At 51.5% G+C, this 13682-nt stretch overlaps 1 protein-coding gene across 1 annotated transcript; it reads right to left on the reverse strand.

Moving 5' to 3' along the window:
* Positions 1-7291: 7291 nt before the first annotated feature.
* On the reverse strand, positions 7292-9804 carry MRPL58 (mitochondrial ribosomal protein L58). The gene is made up of 6 exons (XM_084298685.1): positions 9629-9804; positions 9345-9384; positions 8821-8880; positions 8090-8172; positions 7815-7984; positions 7292-7525 (listed from the first exon to the last, which is right to left on the reverse strand). Exons 1-6 carry the CDS (start codon positions 9794-9796, stop codon positions 7441-7443), a joined length of 606 nt encoding a protein of 201 aa, XP_084154811.1. The 5' UTR covers positions 9797-9804; the 3' UTR covers positions 7292-7440.
* Positions 9805-13682: the final 3878 nt, after the last annotated feature.

Here is a 13682-nt window from a genome sequence, read left to right on the forward strand (position 1 = left end):
AAAGGAAACCTGGGGCTTGTGCTTCCCACTCGTACTTGGGGAAAGGGCTCACTGGCTGGCTCTCTGCTGTGCTGCCTCCCCATCCTTTCCCCCTGCAGCCAAAGATCTTGTGGCTGTGCCTGACCCTCTATTAGATCCAAAGAGATCTACCTGGTATCTTATAAAAACTGCTAAGGGCAATTTCATTCTGCTACATCATTTGTCCCTGATGTTTCTTCAGGTTTAACTACAGCCTAGGTGGGGTGTTTCTGGAGATGCTACAACATTACCAAGCCACAAAGTGCTTTGTATAAACTCTTCCCAGTATTACAAGTTAGGAGGTTCCTGGTTACACTTAGCTTACAGGAACAGCTTTTACCCAAATGAGTTTATCCCATTTCCCACAACATTACCAACAGTTTGCATCCACGGTATTTTTCTTGAGCCAGTGGATAAAAAGGCAAGGAGGACCTACCGTTCTAAAATGAAGATGGGGGGCGACCAATAGGAGTCCATTGGCAGAACAATTTTGGAGATGTTGCAGAAATCCTGCGGGTCCCAAGTCACAAAGGCGTTCTTCCACTCCTGGGGGAAGAGGGTGCAGGAGAGAGATGAGTGCTGGGCTCAGCCCCAGCAGCCGTGCTGGGTGTCACAGGAGAGGAACGGTCTGAAGGAACCTACCAAGCTCAGCACGAAATAAAAAGTGACCGTCTGCAGCTTTTCAGCCTAGAGAAACAAAACGGGAGAGATTTAGCTGATTTTTCTTAGCTACGTCCTGTGCAGAGCCCAGGAGCTCTCCACTGTTGCCCCTGCAGCAGGATTGTGGAAACCCGGCTCAGGAGGAGAGGTCGAGGGTCTTGGTCCTACAACTGAAGAGCAGGGTGAAGCAGCAGATCCCATGGTTTGAAAAATACAGGTGTTGATGTTAACAGACCGGTGCTCTGCAATCCTGTCCGAAATGCTCAGTTAAGGCACTCCGTGCAGTTCTTCCTAGAGCCTGGTCTAAAGCAGGCCGTTTGCCTGGGCCTGCTTTCCAGCTTTTTCCTAGAAGAAGAGAGAAAATCCTCCAGATCTTCCCCAAATGCTTTCAAGCAGCAGGCAGCTGAAGTGGAAGAGGTTGATTCTCATACCTGTAGCCCTGCTGGCCCAGCCCTGCCTTGCAGAAAACTCAGGCTTTGACCTGGCAATCGCACGTTTCTGGGCTGTAAAGACTTGAGAGGAGCTTTGCGTCCTTACCACAGAGAGAATAGCGATCAGCATGAAATCCATGTTCACTTCCAGAGGCTCCTTCCAGTTCGTCTTTGGCAGTATGTGCGCGTGCAGCTTGCTGTGGGAGGTGATGTTCAGGTGCTCGATGACATCGTAGTACGTGCAGATGTACCTGGGAGCGGCCCCTGCTGGGAAAAAATCCACTGGAATCAGAAAAGGATCAGGAGAGGTCTCAACCTGTGGACGAGAGATGTACCAGGAGAGAGAGGGTATGGAGCTGTGGGTATGGAAAGTGTCAATAACTCAGGAAAATCCCTTCTCAAACAGACCAGAACAGAGGTCCTTAAAGCTTTTCCAGCCCTCATTAACTTACCTGTCCCAAGAGAAAGGGTGAGGATAGCTATAAAAGCTCGCTGCATCTTCTCCTGCTTCCAAATAAGGAGGCGAATGGCACTGCGTCCCTTACGGATGGCCCAGGGCACGTCACTTGTGATGTGGAAGTTGATTTGGTATTTATTAATGAGGGATGGGTATTTTGTAAACGGAAGCCAGACTCTATATTTGCACTGGGAGGGAGGCTTTGCTAATGGATTTATGCACTCAGCGGGCTCTTGGGAGTGGTCTTTAGTTGTGGTGAGGGAATCGGAAGGTCATTAAACAAAAAATCCGACAATTTGAGGGAGAGGGAAAGAAAGGGCTCATCTCCACAGAGAGGAGGCTAGGAGCCAGAGCCACTCAAGAGCAAATCTTCTCTCATTTACAGGGCTCAGAGGCTGCTGCAACCCCACAGAAATGGAATAGGAATTGGTGCCTGTGTGCCACCAGGGGTGCGGGGGGGTGGAGGAGAGGCTGCTCCCCCTGCAGCCTGGTCCTGCCTCGTAGCAGCCCAGGGTGTGGGGCATTAGAGCGTGTCCCCAGTTCCTAAAGCACTGAGCCTTTTTTGCACCCGCTGATTTTCCGTTTCCACCTCCTTGCTGATCTCCTGTGCTCTTGAGGTGCTGCTCCAGGTCCTCGGAGTTAAGCTGAAGGTCTCAGATTTTTTGTTTCCTGTCTCCATCTGCCTCGCCTTCAGTCCTCCTCCTCTCTGCTGCTGCCTATTTCTCCTGCTGTGGTTCCAGTGATGCCTTCAGGCACTCGAAGTGATGGTTCCCTTGTGGGGGAACAGCCCCGGTGAATGTGTGCTTGGAAAATCCCAATCTCCTGCGATGTTGGAGGTGGCACCCGAGCCCTGTGGCCTCCGGTTGTGTGGGACAGGAGGAGGGAAGCAGGTGCAAAACAGAACGGGGGTGGAATCAGACAGAAGGGACATGGGGAGGGGGTGATCTGTGTGCTTCCAGTGGGGCCGGGGGGTGTTGGTGGTCGGAGCTAACGACAGTGACCCCACAGAGCGGTGCTGGGACTTGTCCTCCAGAAATCCCATACATCCCCCAGCAGCAGGTGGGATGTGAGAGGACCGGAGCTGTGAATCTGTCCCAGCTCTGGCAGCTTTTGACATCCCCCCCCTTATGCATGGACCCCATGGGGTCCTCTCAGAGGGTTTCAGCCCCCCCCTGCGGTGTCAGCTGGGGAACAGGCGTACCCCGTTTGCCTTTTGCAGGGTGTCTCGGTCTCATCCATCAGCCCTCCTTGTGGGGCCCCCGGATCTTCTGCGGCTTCCAGGGCACGAAGGAGGGGAAGGACGGAGGGAGGGAGGAAAGGGAGGGCAGAAGGATGGAGGGAAGGAAGGAAGGATGGAATGAAGAACAGAGGGAAGGCAGGACGGGAGGAAGGAAGGGCAGAGGGAAAGAAGGATGGAAGGAAGGAAGGCTGGAGGGCAGGCAGGAGGGAGGCAGGACACGGAAGGGGGTCGCGGTGGGCGATGCTGTGGGTTGGCAGCATCAGCAGGGGCTGCACCAGCGGCGACCGCGTGGCCTAATGGATAAGGCGTCTGACTTCGGATCAGAAGATTGAGGGTTCGAGTCCCTTCGTGGTCGGCTTTCCCTTTTTTTCCCGTCGCTCTCCCTCTTTCCCCCTTCCTTCACCCCTCAGGGCACGGATCCCACACGGGTTGGTGCCCCCACACCCCATTTCCCCTTTTCCTTGCCCCCCCCGGGGGGTTCCCGGCTGCTTCCCACTTTCCCCATCCCACCGGGGGATGCGTGGCGGGGGCAGAGGGAGGCGAGGCCGCGCGTGTCCCCGTGTCCCCCCGTGTCCCCATGTCCCCCGTGAGGGCACCCACACATCCCACAGCCCCTTTGCCACCCGCTGTGGGTTGGGGCCGTTCAGCCGGGCGGGGACATGCCCCCTGTGCAGCCCCAGTGGCCTAATGGATAAGGCACTGGCCTCCTAAGCCAGGGATTGTGGGTTCGAGTCCCATCTGGGGTGAGCTTTTTGGGTGCTTCCAGTCTTTTTTTTCATTTTTTTTTTTTTTTTTTTTTCTCCCCGTTTTGGTGCAGCGCTCCCAGGCGTGCTGGTAGAGGCGGGCGGTGGGTGGGGAGGAGGAATTTCCCATCCTCCTAAATTAATTAAGGAGATTAATGCGATGGGAGCGCCCAGAACTGGGCTCTGCAGGCAGAATAAAGGAAAGCTGCTGAAGGGGCCCGGCTGAGCGCACCCTCTGCAGACAGTTTGTAAAGGGGGTGCCCACAGAGGGAATGCAGGGGGTAAGAGGAGGACCAGGACGGACTTTTGGGGGCAGCGAGATCCATGCAGCAGCTCCAGGCTTTTTTGCTGCGCCAACAACAGCCAAGGCGTGCGGGTGGTACTGCCTGGATCAGGAGATTTGTGCTCCTGGCCAGTGATCCAAGCTGAGATCCCATGAGAAAGGGAAGCGACGAGGAGCTGCTGCAAACAGCCCCAGGCTTTGGTGTGAAGGTGGACACCTCATCCAGGAGCAGGTGGTGCAGCCAGGCGTGATATCCCAGCAGCAAAACCTAAAGCGAAGTTTCTTTCCAAGTCATTTCTCTCCGCTAGGTGCGGGAGGATCTGGCTCTGCTCCGGGGAAGCAGCACCCCCCGAGAGCCGGCCCTCACCATGGGCTGGCATTGCCTGGGACCAGGGTGACTGAAAGCAGGCTGAGCTTTGTGTCCTTCCCAGAGTTTGAACAGCATCCGATGGCTCCTGGGGGCTTCTGTTTCAGGAGCAAGGCGACCTCTTGGCTTCCTCTGTGCAGTGTTCTCCTGTATTCTTCTCCTGGAAGTCACGCTGGGATATTCCTGGCAGCACACTGAGGGGCCCTGGCGGGTTCAGCGCGTGGTGTGGGTGACTCCATGAGTGATGGGGTCACTCTGGTGGGTGGCACCAGGCTGTATTTCTGCTGTTTCTCTCCTCTCCCACCTCTGGGAGCAGCAGAAAGCTGGACGTGTGCCGCTTCTGAGGAGCTGCTTTGCCAGCCGGCAGGCAAAGGCTGTGGGGCAGGAGGGGGGAATAAAACAGCCCGAGCAACCAGCAGGGACACAAGACCTCCCCAGGGATGCAGTCAGTGCGGGGGAGAGGCGGGGGCCAGGCAGGGATTCGAACCCGCGACTCCGAGCTCCGCAGCCGGGCGCCCTCCCTGCGAGGCCACGCGGGCCCCAGCGCACAGCTGGCGCGGAGCCCCCGCCCCCGGGAAAAAGATAATAAATAAATAATACATTAAAAAAAAAAGCAATAAATAAAAAATAAAAAATAAAAAAATAAAAAAATGAGAAATAGATAGAATAATAAAACAATAAAACAATAAATAAATAAAATTATAAATAAAAAATGATAAATAGATATAATAATAATAAAATAAATAAAATAATAAAATAATAAATAAAATAATAAATAAATAAAGAGGTAAACCCTTTGTAGGGACAGGTAAAGCCTGTGGGTGTAGGAGAGGTAAACCTCTTGCGGGTGCAGGAGATTGTTAAAACGCCCGCCCTGCCCTGCAGCCTTTGGGGTTACCTTTTTAGGATCCGATGAGAAACAGGTTTGGGGGAAGAGCGAAGCAGGACCACGAGGAGCATGCAGGACGAAGCAGGAGCTTCAAGGTGCCCGGGGTGTTGCTCATCGCATCCCGGTGTCACGTTATAGCGGGGCCATGCTGGGATGGGGATTTGGGGGGTGCTGGGGGGTGGCAGAACCATGGGGGGACCCCCTCGGTGTGTGCTGGTGTCCCCAAACGGGGGGCACGGGGGACCACGTGGCCTAATGGATAAGGCGTCTGACTTCGGATCAGAAGATTGAGGGTTCGAGTCCCTTCGTGGTTGTTTTACAGGGCCAGAAGAGACCCCAGAGCCCTTCAATTGCCCCCGGTGAGGGCATCCTAGGGGCGAGAGGGGCACGACTCGAGGCCAGGTGCCCCCGCTGGAGCAATTTTGGGGGCAGCATCTGCCCTGCCGATTCCCCAGAGACCCTTTTCCCCCCTTCCCGGTGGGGCAGCACCCCCGAGACCCTCTGCAGCCCCATCCCGGAGGGGTGGCAGCGGGGCTGAGCCGCAGCTGGGGCCGATTTTGGGGCGGATAAAAGGGGCGAGGGCTCAGCCCCGGGGCTGCGCGAGCTGCTGCGGGGAGGGCCGGTGATTTATGGGGCCGTTTGGGGGCAGGAGGACGGGACATCGCCCCTCCTAGCAGGGCCTTGCTGCAGAAAGGGAGAGAAAACACTCGGATTGTGTCCATGGGGGGGTTGTAAATGGGCTTTTTTTATTTTTATTTTTTATTTTTTACCCCAGGTGGGACTCGAACCCACAATCCCTGGCTTAGGAGGCCAGTGCCTTGTCCATTAGGCCACTGGGGCGGGACAAAAGCTAAAAAAACCACCCCCCCGCCGAGCCTCCCCCTCCCCGCGTGCTTTTCTGTTTTACTGCGGGGGGGGGCCGGGATCAAACGGGCCCCGTTCCCCGGGGCTCTGCAAGACCCCCCCATGGGGCCGTGCTCCCGTCCGGCCAGCAGAGAGTTAACTCAGGGCACCGGGAGAGGGATTTTGGGCAGCCCCAGTGGCCTAATGGATAAGGCACTGGCCTCCTAAGCCAGGGATTGTGGGTTCGAGTCCCATCTGGGGTGGATCTTTTCCCCCCCCCGGCACCCCAAAACCTGCTCTGGGGGGTGCAAGGCTGCGGCTCCCGACTCCTTTTCTGTCCCTCTGTTCTCAGCCCCACTCCTTCGGGCAAGGCACAGGGGGATGGGGAAAGGAGCAGGGCTCCTGGTCCATAAAACACACAGAATCTGGGCTGGGTGGAAGGTTTTGTATGGGATTGTTCTGCTCCTCCCAAATGGAAATGCCTCCCGTGCTCCCGAGGCAGCAATGCTCACCTGGATGTGTCACCCCCCAAATCCTGGCTCGGAGAGACCGGGGCTGCAGAGCCCTTCACCTGTGGGAGGGGGCACTGGTGGCTGCCCCTTCCCCTGCAGGGAATTTGTTGGTATCTTTGCTCCCATCACTGGGAGGGGGGGGGGCACAGAGGTGGGATGGGTGCAGCCATCTCAGGGATTTTTCTTTTCTTTTTTTTTCTTTCCTTTCCTAAAACATTACTCTACCTCTCTTCACCCCAGGTGGGACTCGAACCCACAATCCCTGACTTAGAAGGCCAGTGCCTTATCCATTAGGCCACTGGGGCCCTGCAAAACAGGGAAAAAAAGCATAATTTCAGTGCTTTTATGAAGACTTTCCTAGTTTTATACACCACCACATAATCCAGTGGTGGCAATGTACAAGGATTACACCAAGAGGACGCAGTACACCATGCTACTGTGTTCTGTTTAAGCAGGGTCCACTACAGGAGGACTCCACACTAAGGTTCAGTCTTGAAGCTTGTAAGATGTGGCCTGAGGCTTTATGGGGTTTCACACGCCAGAAAACTCCCATACTTAAAAAACTCCCGTACTTAAAAGATGGTTTCTGTCTTCAAGTGCTAAAAGCAATTGCCTCCAGCCCAATTCCTGCCAGGGCTTTAGGCTAACTTGTCAAAGTGACATCTTTCTATGCTGTTAGGGGGGAAAAAAATTAACTAATCAAGGTGAGACTAAACACTCTGTTATTTAAATCTGTGGTTAGAATGTTTTTACTCTTCCTTTTCTTTCCCCCAAATCTACTGCATGTTCAGCAGCAGGGGGTGCTCTCATAAAGCTTCACAGGACCGGATGAAGACACTATTGCAGTGTATCCTTAGGTTCAAAAGATGTTTATTATTTTTATTTACATTTTTGGACAGGTTTTATTCAATCCAGCTCATAAGTTTAGTATCATCTTCAGCTGCCAACAATATTTCTTAAAATGGTGGTGTGCCAAGGACTTCCATCTCTGCTGTTCTCAGTCGAAATCTGCCTTCCTGCTCTGTTTTATATTCGAGTGTATCTTTTTCTGTCTTAATCGTTCACGGTTCATTTTTTCCACCCTGAAACACAATGAAAAGGTTTTTTAGTGTACAAGGAAAGCCTTTAAATAAATACTCAACTGTGAACACAGCTACAATATAGATTCAGATGTCCTCAGGCAGAAAAACAGTCCTTGTTCTTGGGATGTTACCTGAGAATGCAGTTAAGGTCCAGTGGACCAGTGTGGGTTTTTTTTGTTTGTTTGTTTTGTTTTTGTTTTTTTTTTTTAAAGAAAATCCAAATGAGTACCTGTTACCAAGTCACGTTAAAAGTCTGAACCTGTATCAAAGGCCATCTCAATAACAGTACCTGGCTATGAGCTCCTGTGCAGTCTCCTTAGACACCACCTTCGGCTTCTCAGTAGCCTCTGTGACCATGACTCTGATTTTTTCTAAGCAAATCGCCAGATTCCTCATTTGGTAGCGACTCTCCTCAGAGTTCACAATCAGCTCACCAGCTCGGTTTATCTTATTTTTGTGCTGAGGAGGGAAAAGCATGATGTGATCACTGAAACCGTTCTACCTGTCATGTTTTGGCTGAAATAGTGAAATTCAGAAAGTGGTTGGAAGGGAGAGGGTAGTTACCATTGATGCCATTTTTTGTCTCACAGCTTCTGGGATCCAGTCTGCTGATGCCAGGTGGAACCTGACTTCTGCCTTAGTATTCACTGGGAGGAAAAACAGGACCTTTTTCAACATAATGGTTTGACTTCCCAAGATTTATGAGGTAATTCAGTCTGCTCACCGCTGGCTTTGAACATATGATGATTCTAGTATGCATTACCTGAAGGATCACATTTTTTTCTTGCTACTTTTATTACATACCATTCCAAAAGACAACTTTTATGGAGACTTTTTCATGGTATTTGCATTTCTATACACTATGAGATTTAATGCTATTACCAGTTACTACCTACTTTGTTTTAACGGCAATTGCAGAACAAGAAGTATTTTTTACTTCGTTATTTGAATTAAGCCAACAGCTTGTTGCATAGGAAAGTTTAAGAATCCAGGTGGCTTATTGTATGATTAATGACAACAGATTAGACAGAAGTGATGTTTCCTGTGGCACATGTAGCAGCAACGACCCCATGAGGAGTGCTTCTAGAAGAACCAAATATGCTACCTCTGGTGTCAGGCAATGTGAAGACTTAGAAGTTGTGCTAAAAATGTAGAGTAATAATGAAAAAGTTAACATCAGGCAGCACAAAGGCGCTCTTTCATTTCAAACTCCTACTATTACACCACAAAGAGAGAGAAACTAGTTTCATGCTTGGGTACAGACTGGGTCTTAAGTCAGAGAAGCCCTTTTGTACCTTTATTAACGTTCTGCCCACCAGGGCCACTGCTCCGGCTGTAGGACACAGTCAGTCGGTCTGGAAGAGAAGAGCAGCAACGTGAGGAGGAGGGACACCGACCCGTCAGCACAGTGGGAAGAACAGGGGTACCCCAAAACACTGCGTGTGGGGCTGAAGGAAGCCTGTTACTCGGCGGTGTGTTTGCTTCACGTGTAGCTCTGCATGTTGTGTGCAGGCTGTTTTGGGGGTTGGAAACAGAGAAGTCTGTTAAAGTTACCTTTTATGCATGTTTCTATCCTACATTGTAAGGATGGTAAAAATGGGTAATTTCCTGATGCTCTTAAAGCCTGTGTGGGAGCCCACAACCCACTCTGTCTCTCTGAGCCACATTGCAGCTTCCACAGGCAACAAACACCTCAGACCACAACCGCGGGCACCTCCCCACACCGCCGGGCACCCCCAGCTACCACCAACGACCGCCCTGGGGGACCCCTCACACCCCCAGCACCCACCCTTGAGGCGCGTGGGGCCGGGACACTCACCCATGGGGATGTCGAGGGCCGGCGGCTTGGCCTCCTGCTCCTGGAAACGGCATCGGGGGGCGTCAGGGGCTGGCAGAGGGGGTCAGGGGCTGCTGTGGGGCCGCCTCAGGGGGACCCCAAAGCCCCTGGGGGGGTGGCCCTTCCTCAGGCGGCGCAGGCCCCGCCCACTGAGCCAAGCCCCGCCCACCACGCGTCCCGCCCTTTAGGCCACGCCCCCACCCTTTAGGCCCCGCCCCCCGCTCCTCTTCCGCCCCCCCCCCCCCCCCTTCGTGCCCCCAACTCGCCGGGACGCTCCCGGTGTCTCCGGTGTCGCCGCCGCCGCCCCCCCGCGGCGGGTAGAGCTTGTCCAGGCTGTAGGCGCTCCGGAACTCGGCCCCGGCAGCCGCCCGCCGCGAGAAGCCGGCCGCCAGCAGCCGCGGCCGGTACAGGGCCCGCAGGCTGCGCGCCGCCATCTTGGCCGCCGCGGTGCAACCGTGAAAAGGCGGCCCCGCGGAAACCGCTCCCCCGCCAAGCCGAGTTCCGGGCACGGGAGGGGCCGCCCTGGGGCTGGGGGGAGAGGGTTGGGGGCTGGGGGTTTGGGGTTTGGGGTGGGGGGGAGGCAGGGCCAGGGGCAGATCTGGGCACCTCGGGGTGGCTGCTGTCAGCTCCTCGGGGCGCAGGAGCGTACTGTATATACAGGAGCAAAAATACACATATATATGTTACTGGAGGCTGGATTATTTCTAGGTGTGTTGCGATAAACCTGCATGTTTCTGCCTCTGCAAGAGAGGTGCTGAGGGGAAGGGGGTGCAGGGAGGTGTGGGCTCGTGGGAAGGCTTCGGCTGGTTGCTGTCGGAGCCGTCACGGGGGGTTGGTGAGGAGGGTTTGTGCTCCACAGGCAGGAGCTGCTATTTCTGGCGTCAGGGAGGTGCTGGGAGCAGGGCTGGGGCTGTGCTGGTGCTGGTGTTTTGACAGGAGCTGACAATCTGCCGAAACCTGGGGGCGAAGTCAAGGTGGGTGTTTAAAGCTGACGGAGGCAGTGTGGCGTGAGGGGATCCCAGCTGGGTGCCAAAGGTGGAAACAGAGACCCCAGGAGTGCAGTGTGGTGGGTTGGGCAGCGCCAACGGGTGCTGGTCACAGCCCCGTGCTTTGTTTTAATCCCATCTCTGGTGTCACGCCACAGGCCTGTAGGAAAGGAATGGGTTCTGCTCTGCTTCCGCCAACCAAACTCAGACAAAAATGGAATGCTTGAAGGAAAAAAACGGAGCTGTCAGAGACAGCTCATGCCATCTGGTGACCTTAATTTCAAACAGGGAACAGGTAAATGTTTGTGACTTGTAGCCAGAGGGATGGGTAAAACATCCAAAGCAGGATGAGTCATTTTACCAACTGTTGTTAAACATGCCAGCATTATCATTGTGCTGCTAACTCATGCCAAGAAAGGTGTCCGTGAGCAGTGCACAGAGGGGCTGAGGAAGGAGCTTGAAGGTCACGCAGCTGAAGCGAGAGCTGTCTGCAAGGGCACTTCTCTGGCTTTGCTGCACTCCTACTCTGTTGGCTGGTGCAGATGTCCAAAGAGCCCTTGTAAAAAGCAGAATGATCTCCACTTGGATGATTAGAAACAGAGCTTTCCCTGACAGGGCTTGGCATGACAAGGTCTTACTTTGATGTGGCCCATAGGGAGCCAAGCTTTCGACACTGGAGCTGGAGAAATGAACTGCCTTGCTATACAGATGCTGGATTAGAAAGCAAGCTCACCTGTTTGGTGCCTGGAGAGCAAGAGTTGTAACAAGCTGTCCCCAAAAAGGGAAGCAAAGGCTGATGTGTGTGAGGGACTGGTCCCTTCCTGTGTGAGTGAGCCAGCATGGTGGGAGCAGGTTGGGACTTTGAGAGACCTTGCTGAAGGTCTCAGCTCCTGTAAGACAGGGAAGACTGCTGAATCAGGAGATGGGCATTCTTCCCCAGGAGAATTCAAGCTCTGTAAAAACCCTTGAATTTGTGTTTAGGTGGTCCGTTCCTCTTTCTGATGGTGGGTGCTTTCTGAAGGCTTATTTAAGCTGGTGGTAAGGGAAGATGCAAGGCTAGATCTGATGGAAATGTGCTTGTCTACATTTCGTCTTACAAATTCAGATGTAAACCAAATTCTTGACAAGCTGTATATCCTCGTTAATCTTAACGGTATGATCTGAATAGGGGAATTGTTTTTGCTAAATTCTGAAATTAGTCATTTCTTATTATATTGTTCTTTTTCTCACCTATTTTAACTGGATACATTATTGTTCTCTTTCTGCCCTGATTCATGGGGGTGTGCTATTAAATAGCTGCTGCTTTCTGTTGGACCAGTTTCTGTGGTAAGCAATGTAGTTGCTTAGTACTCTTCTCTTACTTCTTCACATGGAGCTACATAGTTTTCACTGTTTTTTTTTTTTTCAAAGTAAACAAAAATTAGATACAAAGTGGGATAAAAGGGCAGAGGATGCTTATTTTTTCCTCCTTTGATTGCTGAAAGCCTTGCTTGAGAAAAAAATCAAGTGACTCTGAATCACACAGTCATCAGGACATATATATGGCCACTAATATTTTTGGATGCAGAAAAAAAAATGCCCTCAGCACTTTGCTGAGCAAACTGCTGATATATGGCAGCTGTTTCTTTGTTAAGCTAAGCACTAATATTGTGTTACTTGCATCAGTCGGTTTTGGATGTGTGGTTTTCAAGAAAGAACCAAAACAAAAATAGCATTTGAATTACAAGCTTAGAAATTGTACAGTTTTATAGAGACTTCCGAGCTAACAAGAGTGTTTTTATCATGTGGCAAACATTAGCAGTCCAAGTGCATAAAATGTATGTTATATAAATAATGTAGCAGTATAGTTCGGCATATTCTCTCTGCTTTCTGCAGTGGAGCCTGAAGCATTTTCTTGACCCAAATTGTACACGAAAATCAAAGAAATAACTCTTGTGCTGGTCTTAAAAAGTAAAAAGAGCTGTAAAGAAAGTCTGAGCTCTGAGAATACTGATGTTCCTTTTTTATTTGAGAAGAGAATAAAGCATTTGAAAATATATTTAATCTGATGTACACTTAACTGCGATGCTGATTCACACACTATTGTTTAAAACGGAAAGTGAAGGCAATCCTCTTCCCACACCTATGCAACAGCCAGATGCCTGCAGAGTAAACATTGGCTGACTTAAAACAACTTTGCTTCAGCTATCCCACAGTACAAATGTTGAAATATGAGGGCGTTGGTGTTTGTCACGCCATATACTGTGACAGCACGGTGACTGGGGAATACTCTGAGAAAATCAACTTGACGCTGCTTTTGTTGCTGTTGTTGTTTGTTTTTATTTATTTATTTTTTAGACAACTGCTTTCCATTATAAATAAATAAGGCATGAAGGTTCTCCATACTGTTACAGAGCTGGTAGCCACGCTCGTGCTAATGGCTCCTAACGTTTCTCGAGCTGGGGGCCATAGGGCACCTGGAAATGCAGAGCATGGAAGCGAGGAGTGCTTGATGGTGGGCGGGTGGAAGAGGAGACCTCTGGAGCGAGTGCAGTTCGGGCATCACGCTCCTGCTGACTTACCTCAGTGGTACTCAGTTTAATAAATACAGTGGGCCAAGGGGGTACTTTTGCATTAATTCCATTGCGAGTAAAAGAAAGGTAGCTCTTCATAGTGCCAAGGTCAAAGACTCGGAGGATAGTTATGTTTTAACAGTCTTCTCCCCTCCAAAGCCAAATTCTGGTTTATTTATGTCAATGTTGCAAAAATCCCAGCCACTTACCCATGATTTTGGGTTGTAAACTGGTGAAAATAAAATCCAAATCTGGCCTAAAGTTTCTCCAGACTGGTACAGAATAGGTAGCTTACACTGAACTGCTCATTTTTGCGGCTCAGTGCTCAGGGTGTTGCCTAAGCTGTAATGAAATGCTGCTTCTCTGCCTAAAACACGTGTCTGACCACACAAGGTCAACGTCTAGTTTATGAAAAATGGAAACTGGTGATTCCTGAGTCTGCAGTGGCCTTTTGGCTGTGTGTTTGCATGTCAGTGGAAGCAAAAGCGAGGAGATTTCAGTGCTGGAAAGTGAACTGGCACATGAGAGGTGACAACCTTTGGAGATGGTATCTCAGCCAAGATAGGTTATTTTCAGCAGAAAACTGAAAGCTGTCCTCTTGACTGGGAAGGTATTCAGAGCAAAAGCGCGGGGGAAATGTGTGATCAGCGCTACTGCCAGGGCCCGTGCTCCTGACACTGTACGAGTGTAGTGCTTTTTTTCTTCTACTTGCACATGAGTCACTGCTAGGCAGTTTTGCAAGCCCATGCAAACTATATCGGAGGAGCTTGCTACGATGGGGG

This window comes from Netta rufina (assembly GCF_964035555.1).
Source record: "Netta rufina genome assembly, chromosome: 19".
NCBI lineage: Eukaryota > Metazoa > Chordata > Aves > Anseriformes > Anatidae > Netta > Netta rufina.

Bases quoted from the DNA above. Each gene is read 5' to 3' on its own strand.
- MRPL58 (XM_084298685.1), bottom strand. From the start codon at position 9,796: ATGGCGGCGCGCAGCCTGCGGGCCCTGTACCGGCCGCGGCTGCTGGCG. The intron at 9,385-9,628 runs GCGAGTTGGGGG...TGCCGTTTCCAG, and splicing joins GAGACACCGGGAGCGTCCCG to GAGCAGGAGGCCAAGCCGCC. The intron at 8,173-8,820 runs GTACAAAAGGGC...TTTTCCTCCCAG, and splicing joins TGGGCAGAACGTTAATAAAG to TGAATACTAAGGCAGAAGTC.